The 26655-nt window shown below is 47.1% G+C and overlaps 2 protein-coding genes across 4 annotated transcripts in view; one reads left to right on the top strand and one right to left on the bottom strand.

Moving 5' to 3' along the window:
• The window catches only part of LOC114842774 (pyruvate carboxylase, mitochondrial-like), a 189206-nt gene that overhangs the window by 51991 nt on the left and 110560 nt on the right, over positions 1–26655 (bottom strand). The window lies entirely within an intron of this gene.
• LOC114842793 (leucine-rich repeat and fibronectin type-III domain-containing protein 4) overlaps positions 1–26655 on the top strand; it is a 33308-nt gene that overhangs the window by 997 nt on the left and 5656 nt on the right. The window contains exons 2-7 of the mRNA XM_041068268.2: positions 765–1560; positions 14984–15595; positions 15691–15853; positions 17604–17774; positions 18863–19024; positions 19446–20180. Coding sequence (XP_040924202.1) covers positions 15010–15595; positions 15691–15853; positions 17604–17774; positions 18863–19024; positions 19446–20180 — 1817 coding nt within the window. The 5' untranslated portion in view covers positions 765–1560; positions 14984–15009. The remainder of the gene's footprint in view (positions 1–764; positions 1561–14983; positions 15596–15690; positions 15854–17603; positions 17775–18862; positions 19025–19445; positions 20181–26655) is intronic.

The following is a 26655-nucleotide window of genomic DNA, read 5'->3' as shown; positions in this document are numbered from 1 at the left end:
CAGTGAAATTGAGAACGGGTACATATGAATCTGCGGCACCAACACAGATGGACAGTGTAGGAACACGCGCAGAAACACAGATGGGTGTGAGTGCACAGCTTCGGAGCAAGACACAGAGACTGTCCTCTCAAAGGTGTCGGCTCCGGTAGTTTGACGGACGCCACAGAGTCAGGAGGGGGGATCTGTCAGACATTAGAGGTGCTGATCAGAGGCTGGCTTGTGTCGTTAGGCTGCGTATCTGCGAGTGCACTGCAGAGATTGTGCGTGTGTGTGTGTCTGTGAGCAGCAGAGTATCACTGCATGAATACTTGGTGGATGTGTGTGGTAGTAGCGACGGTGCCGTGTGTGAATGTACACCATGACTGTGTGTGTGTGTGTGTGTGTGTGTGTGTGTGTGTGTGTGTGTGTGTGTGTGTGTGTGTGTGTGTGTGTGGAACAACAATCCAGTGCAGCCTGCTGAGAGGCGTTAAGAGGGTCTAAGAACTATTGATTCCCTTTGACAGACAGGTGAGAGAGGAGGAGGGGGGCTGGAGACAGAGGGGGGGGAGAAGGTGGTTGCAAGGTGGGGAGCGGCATTTAAAGAGGTCATGAGAGAGGATTGAAGTTAGAGGAATGAGTGCAGGTGTCTCCAGGGAAGAGCGGGTCAGAGAGGATGGCACCAGGAAAAAAAGGCAGCGACTGAATGTGTTGCTTGGTTTATGCCCGTTCAGTAATAAGGACATTTATCAAGCGATGCCCATTCAATTCTGTCCACTCTGTTGCAGGTTTCAGGCAGCCACTCCATCTCTCCAGCCTCCGCTTCCTCATCTCCCCTCAAGTTTACCAGTGAGCGGCTAAATACTCTGTAGGCTGCTGGCCAGGTCCTGTGAACCATCGCTCACTCCCCAAAGTGATCTCCAGGTTGAGAGGGGAGGACAAAGAACGCGAAAAACACTATGAAGCCGAGGAGACAGACGAATAAATGAGAAGCAGCAAAGAGACAGGGCCGCGTGAGCAAGGGAGGGGGGAATAAAGCAGAGAGGAAGTCAAGGGGAGGAGGAGGACCGGTGATGATCGCCGCCGACTCCGGGATCCCTATTCTGCCTCAACTGAATTGCTCTGGATATAGAGAGAAGTTGAATACAGCCATGTGGAAATCATATCAAAACGCCATTAATAGGATTTCAAGGAAAGTGGATTCTTGGATTTTATGTTTTTCTTTTTTTAACGGAGGTCTCCATTTCGCGATGCCAGGATTGAGCGAGTAATTCTGGATTTTCCAGGTTTTCTTCGTCCATAGACGCCTAAGAGGATATTGTGGGATTGGAATTTCTGCAACGCCGTGGGTTTTTTTTGCACGACACTGACCTACATCCACCTCCTTTTGATTTGTGAGGGGCCGCGTGTGCGTGGAGGGGAGCGGGACAGGTTTCAGCACAAGCACACGAGCCCCCTCCCCCCGCCGGCCCTGCACACGGAGAAACACCTGGGGCGACATCGCTGTTACACACACACACACACACACGAACCCGGATATCATGTGGAGCTGATTTGGATTATAGAGGCGCACAGACAGAAAAGGTAACGCTTTGAAAACACACGCGCAGCACATACATCCATATGTGCATGGTTAGAACTGCGATGCTGAATCATTGAGCACATCAATGCAGTGAACACCAGCACTCAGTGAACCGGGAACACACACACACACACACACACACACACACACACACACACACACGGCTATAAATAATGAACAGATGCGCGTTGGTTCATAACGACAAGCACGAGGCAAATGTCAGGAAGCAACACAGGCTCAACTCTCCCACGGCACCGGTAGAGGCAGCTTCTCCTTCCCTTATCTCCACCACCTCCGTTTTATTTTTTTTTTTGCTCTCCGCTCCAACACCACACCGACAATCCTCTTTGTGTTTCTGTGTGAGTGTCAGCCAGATGTCCTGTATCAGATTACTCACTGGGTGCTTCTCAGCTTGGCTTTCATCACTTTGCCTTTATGTAATCTCACCTGGCATGTCGCGTGCACGACTGTGTGTATCGTGGTCAGAGTGTGTGGATGTGGAGCTGAGCTGCGTGCGGTGGTGGCAGCAGCCGCCACCGCAGCAGCAGCAGCAGCAGCAGCAGCAGCAGCAGCAGCGGACCAGGACCTAGTCTAGCGTAAGCTTTGTTAGAGCAAGAGCACACACACTCAGACAGATTTGACACACTGACACAGGAGATCAGGCTGAGTGGATATATGGGAGGATAACGGGCCGACGGAAGGGAAATGGAGACCACAGTGGATGAAAAGTTCACGAGGGAGGTAAAGGATGCAGGCAGAGGTGAAGGCAGAGTAGGTGCTGAGATGATTTCTGCCAAGTTACACACAAGCAAATGGAAGAAAGTAGAATAAATGGAATAAATGTAATGAAAGGAAAACGCTGAGTTACCATAGGGAGCTACACACAGGAAAACAGATGAAGAAAGAGCAATTAGAAATGACAGATGGCCACCATTATATAGCTTTCAATTGTTTTCCCATTGGCTACAATTAGTCTTACGTGACCCCCAAAAAGTCTGGGAAAGATCACCACTAATGAGCTATTTACAGATATAACTACAAGGGGAATATGATGCATCATGGGGCTCTTCCGTGTAACAGACATGCCAATTATGAGGCGCAACTTGGGGAAAAGGCAGAGATCCACCTTAGAGGAAAGAGATTAGGCTGAAAAAAGAACAATACAACACTTATGAAAGTATTTTCATGAACGTGGAGCTTTTTGAATAACCGAGACGCGACTCATTACTTGCTCTCCTGATTGTTTACAGCAGTCTTGACTCGCAGCTTTGAACGGAGACAGCTCCAACTCCGAGGAGATGAAAACCGAATCTTTGTCAAGTGCAAAGGGGCCTTTTGATATCCATTAACCAAATCACAATCCTGTAATAATCTGTGTTCTCCTGCTCGTCATAGTGATAAGACTAGCGATCAGGTAAATGTCAGCCCGGTTCAAAGAAAGAACATTTTCTCAATTATCTTGTAAATGCACCGTGTGGCTCATTGTTACCGAGGGTGTCTACCAACGTGGGCCTGGAGTTAGGGAGATGAACAGATGGCACGCTCACTCGAAAATGTAGGAGCTTTGCCAGAGTGAACGGAGAGAGAGAGGAAAATGGCAGACGCACGAACGGACCGCTTACTGCACAGTCCAAAACTAAATATATCAAATCAAGTACATCAGTCAAGTACTTGTTGCTAAGTCCCTCCACCTGCAGCTTGCTGTTCTACACTGGTCAGGCTTTAGCCTCGCAGACAGCAGCCATCAAGTCTTACTGGTGATGGGGCAGAGCTACCATTCAAACCAGTGGGTTCTTGATTTTAAACCATGTTTTAAACCAATGGTAAATTACATGACATGACAGCTGTACATAAAGCAATTAAGACTCACTTCTTAAATGTGATGATTCATAGCTGACTATATCACATATCACAATAAAACATTTAGCTAAAACATGATATTTTAAAACGCTACGCCACAAGGCTAGAAGGCAAGTCATCGCTCATCGGTGCCCAGAAACATACAGAAAACAGAACAGCAGGTGTCAACAAGTTGCTTTACTGCAAATTATTCCAATATCTGAACTAAGACTCGGACGATTAACATGCAAATGACTGGCCACTTGAACTAAATGATTATTATTGGACACTCATGCAAACAGAGTTATAATGAAGAGGGAATTAAAAAAAACAAAGAATCAAAGCAGAAGACAGTAGATAAGCAGAACAAGCTGTTGGAGAAATGACATTTAAGGGATAATGATAGACGTCACACACCTTTCTGACTTAACCAACCTTCAATGAAGGAGATAAGTGAAAGATTTGAAACCCTGGAATTAGGAAGATGCGGTCGATGTCAGAAAGGTGGCACCTGATGGATGAGCGGCTGACAAACGTTCGAGGGGAGGAGTGAGAGCTTGAAATGCTACAGAAGTGAGGAGGCTAAAAAGATGAGGCATCAGGACAGTGGTTGAGGAACAGGGAGAGGTACAGAGCCGCAGTGTGATGAAGAAGAATAATTACTAGACTGGCTGTTTAAGATAGGGATGAACACTCAGAGGATAGAAAAGGACTAAGTAATGAAGAATGAAAAGGCAAGTGATGACACTTGAGGGGTGGATGATAAGAGGGAGCACGGGTAGGGGAATAGAAGAATAACAATGCAATAAACCACGAGCACTGAGGAGGATGGATGGATGATGGAGGGAGATAAAGTGGGAGTGGATTAATGAATAGAGTAATAGTTGAATGCCAGACGAGTATTCAGACTTTTAGTCAAATGCACAGTAGCATGAAGAAGGTGGGAAGGAGAGGAGGTGATTAAGGAAACACGCGTGCAGTAAAAGGCGGAGGCAACAAACAAAAGTGTGGGACAGAAGTAAGGTGAGACAGAGGGATAAGTGGATCAGTAATTAAACTATCAGCTGACTGTTTGGGCACAGCAGGTGCCTGATGAGCAGAACAAACTGTAACCACGGCAACAGCTGGAGACAGGTATTGGCAAAAAAGCAATTGGAGGAAAACTGGGGCAGGAGCCCAATGAAAGAAGAACGGAGGTCAGCTCATGTGCAGGTTTAATTATTTGATTAATACCTACCACTGATAACGATTAGAAAGTCAATAAGTTGCTGCGCGGGCTTAAACAAGATTTGCAATTTACCCACATCTACGAAAATATCCCATGCTCCCGATGGCACCGATCTGATTCTATGAAACTACATTTGAGCGTGAAGTTACAGAAATATGATTTACTACTGAGACTGGGAACTGCTGACTACATTTTATGAAGCACTTTTTAAACCGTGTCTAACCGTGCTAATCCTGCTTGGTGTAAAACCCCCGTGGAGATGGAGAGGAAAAAAAAACACACACACACACACACACACAAACTGACGCTTTTCACCACCATCAGACAAGTTCTCCACCAGCTGTCACCTGTCTGATCCATGTGACGCTGCCCCGACCTCTTAACTTTACTTTTACCATTTGATACAAGACACAGTAACCTGGAAGGAGAAAAGACCCAGAACCTACTGTAACGGACTCAACGCAGCAGAAAAACTGTGTGTGTGTGTGTGTGTGTGTGTGTGTGTGTGTGTGTGTGTGTGTGTGTGTGTGTGTGTGTGTGTGTGTGTGTGTGTGTGTCCTACCCAACCAAGGATGAAATAGGTACAAATGAAACAAAGCCATTAATGTATAATGTACGTGGAAATTAATGCCTGGTTCAATTAGTGTCTCTTCTTTTAGATGATGAAACAGAGAAAAGCAATTAGGAAATAACTGGGACAGAATGAAGCGCTCTCAACAAATACAGACGTATAAAGCTACAGTGTTTGTGCGTCTGTCACACAAACGTGAAATTCATTTCTGTGACTTTGATGGTAACACCTCCCTGACCACGATATACTGCATGCACCGGCCACCAGCCATCACCGACGCCGACTGTAGTGTCCGTGAATCACGGCGTAGAATGCGGCGTAGGTGGTGACTGTCAGGAAATCTGACTGCTGCTTAGTGGACGACACATATAGTGCAAGTGTTCTCGCTGCTAGCATTAGAACATGAGGCACCGCGGTCTCCGTTTCCCCTGCAGACTCATCCAGTACAATGTTGTTTCGCCTTTATTAGTGGCTCGCATCAGTGCAAAAGGCTCTTTGTGGCGAGCTGCAAAGCGGCTTGTGATTCATCACCGCGCAGAGCGAACGCGCCCGACAACGGGCAGCGGCCGAGTCGTCCCTGGGAGTTCTCCCGATCCCTGCGCCACATGCATCTCTCTTAAGGATAGTTAAGTCTGGCCTTTCCCCGATGTTTTGTTTCAGAGAGGAGGGCGAGATAAGAGGGACAAAACAGAGAGCAGAATGAAAACAACAGAGCGATCGCTGTTAGTACATGACTGGAGACGGAGCAGTGTGTGTTTGTGTGGGCAGCATTAATCAATACATCCATCGCCATGACTCAGAGGCCTGGTCGCTGTGTCGCTGACCTCCTGCGCTTGACTCAGCGCGGATTCAGTAATGGTTCTTTTACTCAGGGTTCCCCTTTAGGAGGACGGGAAGCCTCGTGAATCATCAGTCCACTCACACATCGGGGGCTCACGACCGGGTTGGGGGGGGGGGGGGGGGGGGGGGGGGGCGCGATGGCAGCTCGCAAGCGCTGACCCGCGTTTCTGCGGGATTCGCATTTTTCTGTAGATTAGTCTCACTGTGTAAACACGCGCAGGTGCAAACAGGCTTATGGAGAAACAGAGACATGTGGACGAGGGTGAGGGCAGGTCAGTTACTGGGTAGTCTGCATCATGAACAGGCAAATCTGAGGGCGTTAAAGTATAGGAACATCTGTAAGTGTGGAAGTGAGATGTGTTTGTGTGTGTCAAGAACACACAGACACTGAAGTAGTTTAAGCTGAACGCTCCCTCTAGTGATTCATCGCTGACTGCAGGGACCAAGACATAAAACCATAAACATTTGTCTTAAAGCGCCAAACTGCTACAGACACTAGACTGTACTATATATAATGTATTGTAGAGGCTCCATATATACTTGAAATAGAGCCCACACACGCTGTGGCATCATTACATTTTAGAGGGAGGAGTGCAATTAAAAGGCGTAAGGATTAATTTTCCCAATCAGACACGGCCTGAAGTGGCTTATGCAGGTAATGGGCAGATTCCAGACTTAGAGGCGTGACGGTCATGAATGAGAGTCTGACTGGAGTCCGTCAGTTAAGAACTGAAGGTTTGGTTCTGGGTTCTAGGCCTGGTTCTGCTACGGAGATGCCTGTGAAGCCTTTCTATGGTTTCTGCAGATAAGGTTCCTCCCACACACCAGATATTCAGTAGATAAAAATGGATGTCCATGGTTCTGCCTTGTCCTTGTTTTGGACTGAGACTTGAGACCTGTCCCAAGGCTGATGTGTCCGTCACCCAGAGGCAACTGGGTTTGGCTCAGTAGCCCCAGGACCTGGTTAGTTGGGAAAAAGTTGGACGACTAAGATGGATCTTTCCAAAATCTAGAGAAATAATCTGAAACGCAGCCCGACTCTAATAAATGCTGGCAGAAATGATAAAATAGAAGGTTCGCGTCAAGAAAAACAAAAAAAACACAAGCTTGCGCGTATAACTATGACAAACCAGGCAGATGTCACTGCATTCAACAACGTGAAGCTGGCTGAGCTGGATGAGCATGTTGCAAAAACAAAGACTGTCAACTATTAATCATAGCCTCTTATTGGCCCCAATCATAAACCATGTTTCCATGCAATCTAATCAGATGCAACTGTGCTACTGCCATCCGGAGCACGGGAGCATCAACACACAACCGTATTGAGCTGCAGCTCTGGCACCGATGTGACAGCTTTCCACCAGTGAAAAATGATTTCCCTCCAAGAGGAGAAAAGAGAGGCCTCCTAGCATAGCAGCAGCAGAGCTGCCAGAGTTGTTTGCAGCATTTGGGCTTTTTGTTTCTCATTTGCTTGGCTGTTCCCGTCACTTTGGCTGCTCCACTTATCCATCTGTAACACGGCTACACATGTACAAAACCCAAACTGCTGCTTAAAGACAGACTCTCAAAGCAGGTAATGCCGGGAGACGCTGAGGGGGGGGGGCAACGAGCCGAGGACAGGGCTTCTTTACCGGCGGACGCGTGAACCGACGCTGAGGGAGGTCAAAGGTCAGACGGAGGCGCCGTTCAAAAAGCAGGCTTCATAACAGATCCCGTGAAGGCTGCTCCCCGACGCGATCGGTTGCAATGAAGTGCCAAAGAAAACCACTCTCACCTCCATTGTTTGACGATTCAATTTACCTCCCGGAGAATTTAATCCCCAAGCTGTGCAGAGTCTGGCTTTCCAACGGGAGGAAACTAAATTACAAACGCCCAGCAACGAGTGCAAGACCGGCCGCCACAGACATTAGACAACACGGACTGCTGGGAAACCCAAGAACTGTGGTGTCATAGGATTTGAAGGACTTACAAAAATGTGTGTTCTTTCATGGCTTCACGGTCTGGGTGTGTAAAGCCTCCTTGCAGCTGCTTATTGTGAGCTACTGAGAGTAATCACCCATATACTGCACATTTTAATAATTGAAATTCAATAAATGGTAATGTTGCAGCCTTTTACCGTTACCATGTTACGCACAAGACAAACAGAACCCAGTCTGTTGTGTTTCTGGGGATCTGTAGATATCTGGGTCCACCTCGCCTTCACGATCCACGCGTGTAGAGGCGAATACATTATATAATGTTCGTTTCCCCTAATTCATGACCCTCCACTCATGGTTCACTCAAATGAATGAAGCAGAGAAATCAAGGCGAGTCAAAGCTGTTGATCCTAAGGTCGTTGCCGGCGAACGAGATTGATTCTGTTGCCTCCTGAATGATAAACGCTCGTCATTCATCAATATCACAGACTAAAGGCTGAGGCTGGATGGACACAAGCCAAGACTAGCATCAGGATTAAAGCCTTGTTCTAACTGGACCAATCTATATACTGATGGCGCTGACCCAGATTTCCTAATCAGAGGTGACAGTGCAGAGTTACACGCTATGGCAGTGGTTCATGAATGCGCAGCCTGTGGGTAACTCTGAATGGTCCGTAATTTGTTCCACTGGGGTTTCGGAATATTGGGCAATTCACCCTACTGCTTTTACTCATGGCAGCGAGGAAGGCAAGGAAATAAAAAATTTAAATCACAGGTAACGTTGGGTTGTTAACTTACGCTGACTTTTCAAACTTCGGTTCTTAACAAAGCTCATTACAGGCCGGGTTGCTTATCTGTGGGAAATAGGTGTGACGCGAGGCGCGGTTTAAAAAGCCCGACTTCAAAGCTTCCGCCCGTATCACGCTTCTACTCCACACCGAGTGGCTTCGTTTCTCTGGAGTGCTGCTACGCTAAAAGATTACACGTACTCCTTACTTAGAATAAGGCGCCGTAGCGAAAAGCGCCAACATTCAGCCCTCGCTAATGAAACGCTCGTCTGCAAAAACCTTCTGAACAGAACAGGTAAATGCCTGATTTTCAGGCTGCTGACGAAACTGAGGAAGGGGAGAAAAAATGAAAGGCTTCATGGGGTTTTTTTTCGCGCCGGAGCTGCGGAACGTGCATTAGTTAGACAAATGCATCTCCACATAAGCCCTTTAATACCTCAACCGATTCAGATGTGGAACTTTTCCAAGGGTGCAAAAATCAGCCCAAACAAAACGATTTGAAAAATCTGACTGTGCAATGTTCCAGGAATAGAAACAATTATCACAATCTTCCAACTAGGATGGATTCCAACAGGATTTAGTCAGAGAGGGTCGCGCATACAGAAGCGCACGCGCTGCCGATAAGCAGCCGCTCGCCCCCCTCCACACACACACACACACACACTGAGGTTTGAGGAGACTTAGTTGATCAGGGTATTTCAGCAGCGCTGTATTATTTTGGAGCCGTGCTGTGAGGAGCCTGCAGTCCCTTTATTTTAAAGAGAATGCACTTTAGTTCCATTCTCCAATTTCCCATAATGCTTCTTTGACTCCTATAATTTACCTCGGGGGTTCTCTGTGAGCTGTTTTTCCTCTCCCCTGTTCAACTGGGGGAGAAAAAAGGGCCTATACAGATTGGGGAACTTTTTACACACATTAGCACTTTTTAGAGTGATTATATATTACATGGGTCCATCCCAGCGGGAGCATCGCTGTCTGTGGCTGTCACTCTCCTGACCAGCACCATCTTTCCTGCTCCTCCCACGGTTTACCTCCTCGCCTTTCACTCCCATCCCTCGACGGCGACTCCGCGTCTCCGCTGTCCTCCTTCGTCTTCGCCCATCACGATGGCGACGCCGTACAAACCCATTTTTAACACAGCTCTCCCTTTCCCTAATCAAATCCGGCCTTCCCTCCCTCATCCCTCTCTCTGACAGTGATGGATGGCGGCCTTCACCCATTTATCGCTTTTACATATTTCTCTGCCCATCCGCTTAACGACACAGATTCATACACGCCGACTCTTCATCCTTCGCTCTTTCCATCTTCCTCAAACTCCTGCTCAGTCCTTCCTTCATTTTCCACTCATCCCCAGCTTGTCACACTACTGGGTTTCATTTTCCTCCAATCACGCACCCTTCACTCCTCCATCTTGTGCACCCTACTCTCCTCTTCATTCTCCGCCTCACTGTATTCCTTGTAGTTAGTCTCCCCTCGCACCACTCACATCATTTTTTGTTTCCATATCCAAATTCCTTCCTGCTCGTCCTCTGCTTTCTATACATCCTGAATGACTAAAGAAAGCAGAGTATGACAGGAATGACAGGAGTGATAGTATCAAAAGGATGAGTGGGCTTACAGTACACACGACTGCCGCACGAAGAGGCCACGTGGGCGTTCTTTTGTTCCTTGCCTAGAGAGAGACAGAGGGAGATGCTGTGTGTATGAGTCTGCCTCCCTATAATTATCATTGTGTGGGAAGACTGTTTTGCTATGCCTGCCGTTGTTGCTGCATGCAAGTATTCACCCAATATCAAGAGCCTGGGTTGTGAATAAGAGTACATGCTAGAAAGCCTTGTGATTGGTGTGTGTGTGTGTGTGTGTGTGTGTGTGTGTGTGTGTGTGTGTGTGTGTGTGTGTGTGTGTGTGTGTGTGTGTGTGTGTGTGTCCATATCTGACCCACACGTTCGGTTGTATTTTCAGAGAGTGAAGCACGTCATTGGCAGAACATGCACTGATCACATCTTCATCTGATCTCCTCCTACACCGTGCGTCCTGTGTAGTAGCCAGACATTAACCTCTTCACCGCTGGCTGTGCACCTATTCACGGCCTAATCAGTTCGGTGGATTACTGTGCTTGTGATAAGTGGCTTTTGAGAGCTAATTCAAATCCCCTTGTTTATAAATACTGCGACATTCCCTAAGTCGATTTAAGTCGATTATGGACTAATAGGCCCTTACGTGCGCATGATAACGTGAAGCTTTAGAAACACACATGCAGACGCACAGTTGTTAACATTAATTGTGGTTGACATTTCTGAGGGCTGGGCATTTATAACACTGACGAGGATTCTAAAAACTTAGAGCAAACAGAAAGTGCCGGCTTTAGGTTTCACAGTTAATGGAGGAATCGCTTCAGCAGCAGCCATATTAAAGCTCTCAGGTCATGCCTGAGGCGCCCCGTAATTACCTGCGCTTGTATCATCATAAACACAGTTGGAAATGCGCTGTTCTACAGCTTCAACAGATTCAGATTAAGCTTTGGCTTCACAGCAAGAAGCTACACCATCCCCGGGGCTGTGGTGGGTGTTTGCACAGAAACTTTTGGAAGTTAGGGTGGCGCAGGTCCAGCCGCGCCGCTCTGATGCGATGCTGGGGGTACATGTGCGGAGCGGTTCCTTCCGCTGACGCTTTTAGCTCGCGCTCAGCTCTCGCCTCATGCAGTCTCTCTCCAGTCTGTTTCATGCTCTGTGGAGGGTTGAGGGTTCAAGCCGGGTCATGAGTCAAGAGATTTCCCAAAATAGCTACAGCACGGACGCTCATGTGGTTCACACGGACCGTGCGCGAGATACTGTATGGTTGGTGTGAGCTTTTGATGTCTCTTTCCCACCTCTAGTTAATCTCTTAGTCCACTACCCTTCATTCATTGCCTTCATTTTCATTCCAAAAGCGTGTCTATTAGGCTTCTGAGACGCTCTGCTTTGTGTGTGCATGCAGGAGAGCAACGGATGTTGTGTATGTGCTCGCTCACTGTGCCCGTTTCCTCCTCTACTGCAGATTCAGCAGCAGCCTTAAGAGCAAGTGAAGGCTCTGTGTGCACATTAGGTCCTATACAGGAACAGACATGCTACGCAAACATAGTGGGAGTGGACGTCTACTAATACATACCTTACTGTAAGTAGAGATAGTAGGTGATGCCAGTGTCTGTGCAAACACACACGCCAACAGATGTAGACTGCATCTGTGCAAAGCGTTAGATAAGACTATTGATCCCCAGAGGGAACACGCCCTCCGGGGATCACAAGATCAGCACAAGAGGCAAAATAAAGAAGTGGATAAAGATAAGGGTGGGAAAGATTAAATCACAAATTAAAGAGCTCCATGAAATGTTATACACAAGTGTGTATACTACCTACCAAAGCAGTTTATGCAGTAAAGTCAATAACTAGCATAGTAATTCCTAATTTACAGTAATAGCAAAGCAGAGATGTGACATGTTATTGTGCCTCTACGGCACCACTAGGCCTAAGACAATAAGCTTAATAGGGCCGAGGTGCAGCAAACCAGGGTGCGTGACTATTACAAGAGCTGATTAAACAGTAAAACTCAATGTTAGCAAGAGCTGCAACACAAAGAGGTTTCTTAAACAAGTAGTGACAACATATCTGTAGCATATGAAAGCGTGGTAATGGAGAAAGAGAGATCAAGGTGCAAAGGAAAAGCACAAAGACAACTGTAAATGAATGGGACAAGGTGCCATCAATCTCTGCGGGTCAGATCGATCAGCAGACGGATTGGTTACACCTTAGATGTGTGTGTGTGTGTGTGTGTGTGTGTGTGTGTGTGTGTGTGTGTGTGTGTGTGTGTGTCTGGACACCTCAGCATTCAAAGCTGCTCTCTAAGAAGAGGTGCAGGAAATGAACTGCAGAAAGTCAGAAACGAAAAGGCAAATGGAAGGATCGGTAACAGCAGCGTGAGAGAACGTGTTCATCCGGGGAACATACGAGTTTGTGCATGTGAATGCACAGCAACGGAACCCGAGATCAGAGGAAACATGGAGGGCAGCGGAGTCAGGCAGTAAAAAAAGAGGAAAGACAAAAGAGAGGTGAAGCAGGTGAACGTGGAGAAAAAAAAAAAAAAAAAAGGGAAGAAGGTGGTAAAGCAGAGCTGTGACTTTGTAGTAGTCAGGTTGCCTCAAGGGCAGACGAGACAGAGGGAAAGAAAGTGGGGGCTAAGACGTAAAGAAAGAAAGCGCTGGAATTTACAGAGCAGCCAGAGGCAGAGTGGCTCTGAGATGGAAACGAAGCAACGGTGCAGAGGGGAAGAGATAAACGGGTGAGGACAGATGGAAAAAAAACACGTAACAGGCAGGAGCGCGAGCGAGGATTCAGCAGCAGGGTGAAGGCGGAGGTCGGCCGCCACGAGGAGGGAGGTCGAGAGTGAGAGGACGTTAACGACGAGAATAAGTGATGACAGGGGAAGAACCGGAGCGGGAGCAGAGACGCTAAAGGTCAGAAGAAGGCGTGAACGGACCGACTGCAACAGGAGGACGTCTGCGGAGGAAGCGTTGGAGAAGCAGGAGCGCAAAGCTGATGGGACTGTTCGGTGAACACGCCCAGCGCACACGATCCGCTCACGTAGGAGCAGGTTCTAATCTCCTACGTTCCTTTTTCTTAAACATCTGAAACAGAGAGGCTTCCTCCAAACATGACAAACATCCACAGTGCTCCATCAAAAAGTCTAAAACCTTTCTCTGAAGGTAACAAAGCACCGCGGACTCCTAATTAGTGTGTTCACAACACAGTGGTCCTTCATAATATTTAGCTGTGCTCCATCAAAGAGCATTATAAACATGTTTAACGCTACACAGTCTCATTAGCAATCTATTAAAATAGAAGTGCCCGTTTTATGAAACCCTTTGAGAAGCAAAAGCCAAACCGTGTTTTTACTAATTCAGTCATTGTGGCCTGTAACGCTCGTATAAACAGGAACGCGCCGCTCTGCAGATGTGATCAGATCAAATTCAATCTCCAGCCTGAACTAACGGTCCGCTGGCTTAATGTTCCGCCCCAAACATCCTGTTTGAAAAGGAAATTCATGACATTATGGAGGCAATGATACCTTCCATTGGAGCCTAAAGTGAGCCACCTATAATCTACTCCCATCATCTGAGAGACGTTTCCCGTCCTCTCCGCAACGCTGAGAACCTGTAGGAGTCGGGGATGAAACGTATGATCGCTTTAAGCGCCGGGGATCTCTCCTTTCCACTGCGCGCTCAAGGGTTCAGAAGTGGGACACGGTATCCCGTCTAACATAGCGCTCCCATTCGGAGGGAGGAGAATGCAAAGCGGAGACCTCTCCCAGCGCCAAATTACAAACGCCGAGCCAGCAGTTTGTGTCAGCCTGCGAAGGCCGCGTGATGCACGGTTACTCCGGGTATTAGCTTGCATATGTGATGCCACTACTCGTCGGCACCGGGCTCCAGATGATGAAAATACGCTCGCCACTGACGTGAGCGCCGGTGTCTGTCTCTGACTCACCGTCTCATCCCGTCTCCTCTCTCCAGTCATGGTGGCTGTGACTGTTATCAACACTCGCTGTCACTCTCCCCGTAGCCAGGGTACAGTTGCCATGGCAACTATTATGCATGCCAATCAGCGGCAGTGACTCATCTCTATATATTATCACATAGCTAGCTGTATTTAGCCACATCTTGGCACAAACATGGCTACGAGGTGATTTTGTTTGCGTCTGTGTGTAACAGGGTCCTCCGGTGTGTTGCACTGCGCTTCACTTGACTCCTACTGGGGAATCGAGGAGGATAAGCTACAGTAGTGACCCATTTTGATTCCCTGACCTACAGCCTTATGAAGGCTGCTATGAGACATGTCTAATATGTTCTTGCATGTTCCTGGGTATCCATTACTATGGGGACTGCCTGTGTTCAGGCTTCCGGTATGTTGTTGCTACGCGACGTGGCACTGCATAGTGTCAGAGGGGGCTGCTTGTGTGCATTTTAGAAGTACAGCAGGAAGGTACCAGCTACAGCACAACTCTTTATGCGAAGCAGAAGTGGGCAATAGCGCAGAGAGATGCTCACATAAGAGGAGGCCGTGGCCCACACAGCACAACGTGTGTGCGGAACAGGCTCTCACTCCTGTTCTGTCTCGTCAGTAGGTGGAAGACAGGACGGCAGACACAAAAACACACTCCAGACGTCTCTTCCAGTCCAAACTCACGCTGCCGTCTCTTCTCCCCTCGCAGGTCTGTGGATAGCCAGGCGGTCTACCATGCCTGTCCCCCCACCCCTCAACCCCTGCAGACAGAAACACCTGCCCCACGCGCACCTCCATCACAAACAGCGGGCAGAGCACTTCGCCTTCCCCTCCGCCCCACCCCACTCCATCCTCTCTCTGTCGCTCGTGCCCCCTCTCCTGGCCTCGTCCTTGCACCCGTCACCCCAGCTGATCCACTGGCCGTGCCCCAGGGCCACCAGGAGAACGCTTCCCGACGCGGTCCCGTTCCCCGCGCTTCACTGGCTGACTCTGGTCACATGCTGCCTGCTGCCATCTTTAGTCGGCGCGGGGGAGACGTGGGGCGTGGTCTCCGCCTGCCCCTTCCACTGCGTGTGTCGGAACCTTTCCGAGTCGCTCAGCACCCTCTGCGCAGATAAGGGCCTGCTCTTCGTGCCCCCGCATGTGGACCGGCGCACCGTGGAGCTGCGGCTGGCCGACAACTTCATCACAGAAGTGGGCGGGAGCGACTTTGTCAACATGACGGGCCTGGTTGACTTGACTTTGTCGAGGAACACCATCCACCTGATCCGACCGCTGGCCTTTGCAGACCTGGAGAGCCTGCGCTCGCTGCACTTGGACGGTGAGCTCAAAGTCAAACGGGGCGATTCGGACGGAGCAAAATGATGCAAGCGTGCGTTTAAAACGCTGTAGTGCTCTTGTTGTGTTTGTGTCTAGGCAATCGCTTGACAACGCTGGGACCAAGAGACCTCGCAGGCCTGGTCAATCTACAACATCTGATTGTCAACACCAACCAGCTGATCAAAGTCTCTGCCCAGGCCTTTGATGACTTTCTGCTTACGCTGGAAGACCTTGATCTGTCTTACAATAACCTCAAGAGGTAAGCTGTCCTCGTTCTGATGAGCTACACTCGTTCTCTTTGTGGAATTAAACCATCTACAGTGATCTGCAGACACGCTGCTCAGCTCCCAAGAGTTTGACGCGCACTGAAAACACCTTGTCACAAGAGTTAGGAAACAAAAAACAAAAAGAGGAAAAAAGCTGCCAAAGTGCTGAGGCTGGAAAAAGGGAGGCAATGGCTCAGGAAATTGAAATTACTCAGATTCGATGTCATTACTTTTCTTGACTGCAATTTTGCTAAGATCTGATGAGGCCACGCTTGAGCTCACCACACTGTGCATGAGTGTACATCATTAGCTATTCTGTGGACATGCTTGGCTATTTAGCACACTGTACTATTTTACTCATGTCCTATCTGGGACAACGAGGCCTCTTACAGCATCGTGATCTATTCCCCTTGACAAAATAATAAGCCAGAACACAGTTAATATTCTCTATCAATCCTCGGTTCTTCTTAGTTTCCCACTATGCTGATGAATTCAGCAGATCTTGGCTGTCAGTTCTGATTAAGATGCATCATTGTCTCTCACCCTCCACAGGCTATAAGGGAAGAGTTTTAATGATGCATACTTTAGCGACAACTGTTTGCCATGTGATGCACGTTTGGGAGGAACCATACAGAAGCTTAGGACGGCTGAGAACAGGCGATGCATCGTCAGTGGCAGGGAATGGCCACGAGCACCGTGATGTCGACGGATTATGAAATGGAAACCTGACATCACGTGCAGCTTTCACGTGTTCAACGTCGATTTCAATATAAAATGACCACACAAATTTGAACCAGGGTCATGAGGGTTAACTTTCTGGGACACTGGTGTGAAGTTACTTTATCGGTTGCATATATAAATAGCTGCAGTGACCTGATTATTGGTCAACGTTGTGCGTTGCCTTGATGCAACCCCCCTTACTCCTAAACAGATAAAGTGCAAACTACCAACACCTTTAGTCGCCCGTCTGTGTGTAATCTACAGCACAGAAATGATTTAATAAATCATTGTGCCTGCTACACACGGTCCCAATTATCCAGAGATACTCTACTCAACAGACAAGGATAATGACCATCTGCTCTTTGATTTTGCCGTCAGAAATTTAGCTCAACGTCAATGCTTCCTCTCACTGAAGTGACTCCATCTACAGGATTATTAAATATAATTTTACGATATGAAACAAGCTTCAAATCTGCTCCTAGTACCGCTGCTGCACTTTTCAGGTGGCGAAAGGAAAATTATTCTGCAATCATAATATTGGGCAGATAATTGTGTGATGTATTGAAAAGGGCAGTCGCTGAAGTGAGTGTAACTGGAACAAATAAATGCGTTGCCTAATGTTTATCCTATTTTACTGGTGTTAGCTCATCAGTTTTGACACACTAATTCGTCTAAAACCATTCTTGAGTGAATGTTTGCACGAAAGGAATGCGAAGCGACTCCAAAAATGGGTCACAGATGGGACTGGTAAAACCCAGAGAAAGGAAGGATTGAGGAAGAAAATGAGCATCTGCTGTTGTTGTCTGTCATTACCGTCATTGTTAATTAGTCTTAGCTTATTCGTCTGTTCTGCAGAGTAGCCCACGATGCACGATACCAGTAAACCTCTGGACGAGCTGGCTGTACACCTCCCCTTTGACCGCGTTAGCCTCCTATACAAAGAATGCATCAACAAGAAAAGGTCCTAATAGACATGTACTGATCTAAAATTAATGTTGATATATGTCTGTTACATTGCTACAGGGTGCCATGGGAGTCCATTCAGAACATGGCCAGCCTGCACACTTTAAACCTGGACCATAACCTCATCGACCACATTGCAGAAGGAGTCTTTGGGGAGCTTTATAAGCTTGCAAGACTGGACATGACCTCCAACAGGCTGCGGACCCTGCCTCCCGATCCACTCTTTGCCAGGTAGCTCCTTCGCTTCATCTTTGACGTCTTTAAGTGCTCCAGTGGATTTGTTCTGCAGGTTACAGACATTCTGGAGCATGTTTAGTCACAACATTTCCTTTCATTTACTCATTAACTGTAACTGAATGCAACCTACGTATGCACTCCAGTGCTCCACTGACTGGAGCACGAGGCAGAAAGTCTTGTTCAGGATTTGTGTTCCGTCTGTAGCGACCATGTTTTGACATGAATTTTCACCTTTGGAACAGGTGAAGGCAGGTAATGAGGTAGTAAAGAAAGAAAAATCGCACTCATTGTGCAAGTGCCAACTAAGCTCTACCTCAGAGTCCGGTTAGAGCCGAGCAGTGACATGGCTGAACTTCCGCTCCACAGGCAGAATGGTTGACAATAATAATAAACCGGAGGCCACAAATAGCGCTAATAATTAGCAATTGACCTGTTTCCCAAATTAGGCCTCCATGTTGTCAATACCAATTTAAAAATGGAGGTCACCGTCAACTCTTTACCATAGACAGCACATTCAAACGCAACGCAGACTACTTTCATTATTCACTTTTCAAGTTTGCTTTTCTTTAGCTGAAGTCACTTTAGATTTCAATTCCTTATTGTTTTCAGTCCGGCTCAGAGAATAATTGCAGCAATGTGTGACTGCCTCTTTCTTTCAGACTTTTAATTGCGTTTCCAGCTGTCTCCATTTTCACTGGTTCCCCGCTGCTGTTATTATGCACTATAAAATATTATGCAACTTCAAAAACAAAGAATATCTGATTGAAGAATGTAGGAGCATTCACGAAAGGTACGGTCTGATTTACCCACACTGTTCAGGGTTGTCCCCATTAACTCAAGTCCTTTGACTGGTGATTAGATTATATGGGGAACAGGTGGTTGACTGTAGCTCCTTTTGTTCTGAACCATCTTCCATTCAAGTTTTCCTATGATATGACTTCATATTATGGAGATTACCAAATTTACATGCATAGCCAGTAATGCACATTAATACACACTGTAAGAATCTAAAACAGACAGTATAAAGCCACCCTTTAGGCGACTTACATGTAACGGAGCTTGTGGTCTCCTTACCCCTTCAGGTCTCAAACAGGTGCGATAAGTCCCACTCCCTACAACGCCGTCATCAGTCTCAACTTTGGGGGGAACCCACTGCACTGCAACTGCGAACTACTGTGGTTACGGCGGCTGATCCGTGGAGACGACATGGAGACGTGTGCCACGCCGTCTCACCTGGCCGGAAGGTACCGACCGCCAACTAGTCAAACTTTGACTGTTCCTACTACCAGATAACTAAAATGCCAGTCCCTGTCTCCTGCCTGTCGCTGCCATATTGTCGTGGTCTTACCCTGCATCTGTCAAACGTGCGCAGTGGAAACAAAAGGGCAGGCGAGGGAAATTGGCATCTGTTGTTGTAATCTGTCACCATCAATTACTCTTTGCATAAGTCCCGTTTTCTGTAGAGTTGCTTGTCGTGCTATTGAGCTGTATAAACTTTATCCCTGGATTGACAGACAGGAGCACATAGAGCTTTAGGTTAATGCATTATGTTTCCGTGCCAAGGCCACCCCAGAGGGATAGACAAATTCCTAAGCTTAGGCAGTTCTGCTGATTTTTGATTTCCCTCTCACGCACACCAACTTCTTCCGTACCTGTGCCTTGCAGATATTTCTGGTCAATCCCAGAGGAGGAGTTTACCTGTGAGCCACCCCTCATCACCCGTCACACTCACAAGCTGTGGGTGCTGGAGGGCCAGCGAGCCACGCTCAAGTGCCGCGCCATCGGTGACCCGGAGCCGGTAGTCCACTGGGTTTCGCCAGATGACCGCATCATTGCCAACACATCCAGAACCAGCTCCTTCAGCAATGGGACCTTGGATATCTTAGTAACAGTGGCCAGAGATGATGGGGAGTACACGTGTATTGCAATAAACGCAGCGGGAGAAGCTACCGCCACAGTCGACCTGAAAATAATCCCGCTGCCTCATCGGGGTGGATCGGGTGGAAGCACAGGGCATAACAACGTCAACACCAAGAACAACAGGAACGTGACCAATGGGATTTTACGGACTGATCCGGGCTCCTCAGATATCAGCACAGGGAAAACCGGAGGGATTAACAACAGCATAGGACCTGGAGGCGACGCGGAGGACGGCAAGAAAGTTGGAGGGGAGGATGATATAGGGGACAGTGAGAGGGCTTCCGAAGGAGAGGGGGCTGAGGGAGTGAGCGTGGAGGACGACGAGGTGGACGACAGCGAAGCGAGGATGGTTGGAGTACAAGGAGTTACGGCAACTTCGGCTCAGGTCAGATGGGATTTGGGACCTTTGTCTGCATCGTACGTTGTCTGGATGTATCAGATACAGTACAACTGCACTGCTGACGAGACGCTCATCTACAGGTCAGTTCAACAGCTTTTGCTTTGTAACACATTGTCTGAACTCAGTGGGGGCCATCAAGCATTTATAAGCATTTGTCAAGATTTTGCATCAGCAACTTTGACTGTCAGAGTCTTTTACACTGAAAAGGTGGTTTTCATGCAAAGAGCGCTGAAATATTCATTCATTACAGCCATGACACTTGACTTGAGCAGTGCATCTGTTCAACGGGTACGTGGGTGGATGGCTCAAGGGAAGTTTGAATTTGAAGATGAAGTGTTAGGAGAGCAAGGGTGGTTAATAATTTATCAATCAAGTCTGTATGACATGAAAACCCCACAGGTGGATAGTCCGGTCAATGAGAATGGAACAGGAGAAAGTTTAGTGATACCAAACAGGGAGGAAGACTTGGAGAAATTGTGATAGTGTTCCTTGGTACATAGAACATGGTGGAACATTTATTTGAAGGCATGGAAAACTTTCAGGGTCTTGATGGAATATCAAGTACATTTGTACTTTTAATGATGCACCTATATTTCTCTATCCAAGGTCACTCACCATGGTCTCATTAGCAAATACATAAGGCTAAAAATATGGGTCCTTGATAGAGATATATATATATATAATGATAATGGCCAAATATTTTGATATTTGGGCTAATAAAGCTTTAAAGACATACTGATTCTATAAACAGGTTCCAAAATATTAAGAATCTATCTTATACTTAAAAAGGCTACTATACCTGCACTGACTCTTGTGTGACACACACAATGCGACAGTCATACTTCAACCATCAAAAGTCATCAAAAACCTCTAAACTCTGACTGACAGCTCATCCAGCTGAGTTGCCATCTGAAACAGACACTGCTTCAGATGGCAGTTCAGAGAAAAAGGAGTCTTGTTATTTGAAAAAAAGAGGAATTCTCGTTTCTTCTGCAGCCAAGCTGTCAGTGGGAGGGACTAAAACACAAGACAAGTGAAATGCAAATGAGTGAAATGTGAAATGAACTGAGATTTACCCCATGTGTTGTTATTATCAGAAGCACTGAGGTATAGTGAGGAAGGCAGCCAAAGGTGAATGATAATACGGTGGATGGGGAGGAGAACATAATAGCTTGAGTGATGGAGTTGAAAGCCAGAAGGGAAGAAAGGGTGAATTTTAAAACATGAATGAGGCCTCAGAGACTTCAGGAGGAGAGGAACGTAGATAGGAGATGGGCTCTATTGAAATCTCCATGGCGGCAAAGGAGCGAGGAGGTTTTTAAATCCACCGAAATAGATTGAGAGAGTTTTTAGCAAACATAACAAAAATACACGGGTATATTAATATAAAAAAGGAGGAAGTTAGGAGGACCAATGTGATGGAAGCGAAAGGAGGAAAGGAAGAAGTCCTTTGAAGTTTGGGATAACAGAGATGGGAAGCTGCCTTAAAAAAGGAATAATGCCACCAGAGAGTGAGGAGGCCTGCTGTAGAGCCATCCACAGCTAGAGGAAGTTGTCTCATTGAAATGCTACATCAAAACTAAAGAGTGCAGACTCTGCTCAGTCCCATGATGCAGTTGTGGCAATTACACGTAGAGAACTAATTAAATGATTGGATTGAATGAACTGAATGAGATCTCTGCTCCCTTGCTGATCAGCCGCATTAATTCCTCTACGGAAATATTCTAATGAGAGCGGTAGCGTGCTACGTAATGTTGACAGTCATAGGGAGAAATAGGAGGCCATTCACCTACAGTACAGAAGCCAAACTGAACCCGGAGCATCACTTTGCAGGGTTGCTGCACTGTAATGCATCGGTAGCAGAAGCCGGGACAGACTGAGCCACGGCAAAAGGGTGCAATTCTGTGGAGAAAAGTAAGGGACGTCACGTTTGACTAAACTCTAAACAAATCACACCAACAAAACCAAGCAGGGGGCAGAGGCCTCAAAGGAGAGATAGAGAATATAGAGATCTGAGATATAAACACAAAATGGGGAAAAAAGCAGCAAAGGTTTTATAGACGACATCCGTAAATCTGACTGAGGCTTGTCCTCAGAGTCCAGGCAGTGGAAGGGCCAGCATTTAAAAATGCCCTAAAAACCAGGCAGGAGGTGTGAGGAGGAAGAGGCAGCCAAACGGGCTTTGGCTCACGGATGCCTGGAAACAAATGGAGGAGCAAGATTGTCTGCGTTGCATTAAGGATTTGCGTTTGTATTTTGCAGTTGCTGTATGTTTGTGTTGGCAGGTGGAGGAACGCTATAAGCTCAACTGAGCTGACAAAGGGGAGACAGACAGGGAACACACAGGATTTGGGAGCAAGGACTAAAGAGAGATAGAGGAAAAGCAGACGAAAGCGAGGCGCAGGTACACTGGTGCAGTGTGCGAGGCGTTTAAGACATACCAGCGGAACGCACGCGTGGCTGGCAGCTTTAATTACCTCTAAAAGGTCAGTCCCATGCTAGACGAGCGGAGCTTCCTTTTGGCGTGGCCTGTCCGGGTTTTGATGCCTCTCAGTGACAGTGCCAGGTGGGACCGCCGGGTGGGATCGCCCTGTCAGCCTGAGCTCCCATGACGCCCTCGTCTGACCTGCGGCTTCGCCAGGAAGTCACAGTGCCTCGCTCAGGTTTCGCTACAGGAAAATAACTTCTATTGGATGCGAGGTGGTTTTCAGGTGTTCTCCCAGATATATACTATTCAAGGATTTCCTAAGGTTGCTGGTTTAATTTGAGCAATTTCAAGATGGACATGTCGTTCCAGCCTGCACCCGGGTGCAGCCTACCTGAAGGGCAGAGAACAGGAGAAAGAACGTCCCTCCATGTTAATGAGGCAGCGTTTAGAAAATGACCTCTGTACAACCATCTGCTAGAAATGTGGCCGTCTTTTCAGTCAGAATGTCTGAAATCTCCTTTTCAGGGTCATGGACGGAGCCATGAGATGATTAGGTCCTCATACACAGCAGTGGTCTAAGGAAAACATACGCTGTGGAGGCTTTCCCTGCAACTGCTGAGAAAACACTCTAAAGTATATAATGTCCACTCTATATGCAAGGCAAACATCAGTACAAGGAACAGCCACAGACTTCAGTTATCATCTGTAGCAGTGATGTAGCAAACAGCAGCTACCACCACTCAGAAGTTCAGCCTATGAATTACACACGGAGGCCACTTAATTAGGTAAACCTGTACAACCTGACTCAACCAAACACAACAGCTCTGGCCTGAACCCAGACTTTACAGATCGCAATCATAGTTTCTGAAAAAAAAAAAAGGTAATGATTATATCAGAATATTACCAGGGTCATAGTGGGAGGTGGAGTCGTACTGGGGAGAAGTACTTTAAAAGATGCTTCTAATGTTTTGTCCCCATATTCAAATTAACTCAATTATAAATCAATTATAAATCAGCCTCGTAACATAAGTAACCGCAGTGGCACTCCACCACCCACTACGACCTCAGCACAAAGCAGCAGGCGACTGTCTATAAAACTGTTTTCTATTGTGCCTCTGCTTTTTAGTTATCTTGTGGCGCGCTGCAGATGCAGTTGTTTTTTTTTTAAATACAGCCTAGAAATTTAAATTCTTCACAATTCATTGCTACATACGGTTTGTCAGCAGGAGCGTTTGCATGACGCTCGCATGTGTTAAAGCTGAAAAGTTTCTCATCGGGTTTTGAAGTCTCCTAAATGTGCAGGCGCCAGAGTAAAGGGCTTTGACAACTTCTACAATTTCACTGCAGTCACAACAGGATCAACCTTCCTGCTGGGCGCTAAAAGTGCCATGTTTCGCACAGATATTTAATGGGACCAGAAATGATCACAGGGACAGAAAGACCAGAACGCTGGGGAGGAGATCATGCAGAGTATTAGAAACAGTGAGAATAACGAAGAGTGGAGTCTCAGAAACGGGGGCCGTAGTTAAAAAGGACAGGTCAAGAGTTTGACAGCCACAGGAAAGGAGCATGCTGGGAAATAGACAGATTAGAGCACGGGCAATTAGCCACAAAAGGAGAGGGAAATGAAAGGATTAAAAGAATAGACGAAGAAATTAGGTATATGGCACTAGCACTCTGCAAATTATTCAGCTTTGTCAAATATTTGACACTGCACGGATCCTAAAAAGTACTTCAAATGGTGATGCATTATATGAACTACTACAGAAAAATGAGTTTTGATTATACAGTGCAATGAATGGGGTGTTGACACCAAGGTCCAATGCAAGAAATCGTACATGAACCAAGATAGGGGCATTTGCTAGGAAACATAAGGACGGAGGGAGATGGACAGAGACGACACATGACAATGAGCAAGGACCTGGTGCAGTAGGACAAAAGAAAGCCGAGGAAAAAGGACAAGTACCCGAGGGGAAGGCGTAATTAAGCGTTAAACTACTGTGTCAATACATGTGTCAACTCCCATCAGACACTGATGAAGGAAGCGGATGAGAATGGGTCAGCACTCAATACGTGTCAACTTATATTACACTGTAAGGTCAGAGGAACGGACAGGGTGTGCGAGGGAGCCGCGGAGGGCCAGGGCCAGATTCATACTTTTTATATCAACTAAATTGAAGAGTAAGAGAGAAAGCTCCAGAGACAAGTATGTACTGAGGGAATGGGGAGGCGGTTATAAAGGAACAGAAATGAGAAAAAAAGTGAATCAGACAGCAGAGAACACTCGGGCCAAACGAGGGAGACACTAGTGAAAGGATTAAGATCAAACAGACAAGCGGAGGGGGAAACAGACTGACAGGAAGACAGATCAAGGAAAATAGAACAAGTGATCAGACTATATTGAGCGAGATGTCCATCGAGTCAAGAAATAAATAAAAAGACTAAATATGAATGAAAGGGCGAGCGAAGAAAGGAAACGAGGTCAGCATCGATGTCAGCTAAGACAGGAGATTATTGCTTTGTTGTTGCTCGTCATCTCCTCCCGTAGTCGTGCTCTCTGCCAAATATTGTCATGTGTCAGGCCACGGCGCAGATAGGAAGAGGGAAATCACAGAAAAGGAGGCACCAAGAGAGCGAGAGGCAGAGCAGGGATGGGACTCCACCAGTCCTTTGTCCCACTGCTGTGACTCTGGGACTAATGATTCCTCATTTCTGTCAGCGTGAACTAAGATTTTTTTTCTATTCTTCATTCTCTCTGCATTTGTGTGCGAGATTTACAGGGATTCACCAAAATTAGAAGCACGGCGGCAGACCCACATGTTCTGTGAATGTTGGGTGAGAGGTAGCAAGCCAGTTCAACAGACCAACCAAACCAGTGGCACGATGTGAATTTAACTGGTATTTGTGAACATACTGTAAATTGTGCAGTGTGCGTTTTACTGTAGGCAGAGCTGATGTTTGTGACAGCGTGCATGTGCAGCGTCAAATCAGCATATCGAAGAAGTACTGTATCAGTTTGTGAACACCTCTGTGTCTGACATGCATATTCTCAGTGAATTAGTCTATTTGTGTTGCTGCCAGTGTGGCAAAAACAACTAGAGAGGCGATTCACAATTGTATAAAAAGGGAGAGACCGTGAAATGGAGGTGCAGAGTAGTGATATACAGCAGCAGGGGGAGGAAGAGACAGAGGATGAGGGCAAATGGGGGGGTGGGATAAGGTGGTGGGTAGAGCAGAAGCAGATAAAGGGAAACTGAGAGGAGTGGAGAGGGGGAGACGACAGGAGGAGTGACCTTGGACGCTAAATTATGGTACACTGATATCGCTGTGGCTAATAGAGATGTAGTACAGTGACTGCAAAAGAGGGAGAGGCTGGGAGGTCAGGTAGAGTCCGGTGGGAACTGCCGAAGGATCTGCGGCAGGCAGAGCCGATTGGCTGAGGAAATGCAGAGCGCGGAGGGGGGAGATGTGCAGGGAGGCTAATCAACCAAAATGCAAATCCAACGGTACCACGGCAGGTTTATGTAAAGAGGAGCGCAGCACGGGCGATTACAAAGCAATGAAAAGGGCATAGAATATCGAGAGATAAGAGGGAGCGGCCGATCGGGGGGAGAATCTGGTCATAAAAGATGGATGGAGAGAGAATAGGGCGCGTAGGGCGAGAGATGATCGAAAAAGAGCTGGAGAAGGAGGATGGAGCGGATAAAGAACAGGCTATTGAATGGCAGGATTAGAGGAAGAACCCAAGGATCCGCTCAAGGTGTGTGTGTGTGTGTGTGTGTGTGTGTGTGTGTGTGTGTGTGTGTGTGTGTGTGTGTGTGTGTGTGTGTGTGTGTGTGTGAGACACACTCATGGCCACACAATCGCTCAATAGTTGCTGAGTCCCAGTTTGTCGACAGCAAGGAAAGCATTAAATTGTTTTATGTTAATGCTCATGTACGCACAAATTCATTTGTTGCAGCATAAATCATAATGCGGAGGTGCAGTACAGTAGAGCGGGATTCACAGGAATCAGAGAGAGAGGCGAGAGACCGTGTGTGGAGACTGTGGCGGCCGAGTTTGTTTTCCAGCGCCGGCTCCAATAAAGCAGCCAATCAATAATATTAATAACCGCCGGCCTCATGTGA

The sequence above is a fragment of the Betta splendens genome, chromosome 2 (genome assembly GCF_900634795.4).
Source record: "Betta splendens chromosome 2, fBetSpl5.4, whole genome shotgun sequence".
Lineage (NCBI taxonomy): Eukaryota > Metazoa > Chordata > Actinopteri > Anabantiformes > Osphronemidae > Betta > Betta splendens.
This window is presented reverse-complemented; position numbering and strand designations above follow the sequence as displayed.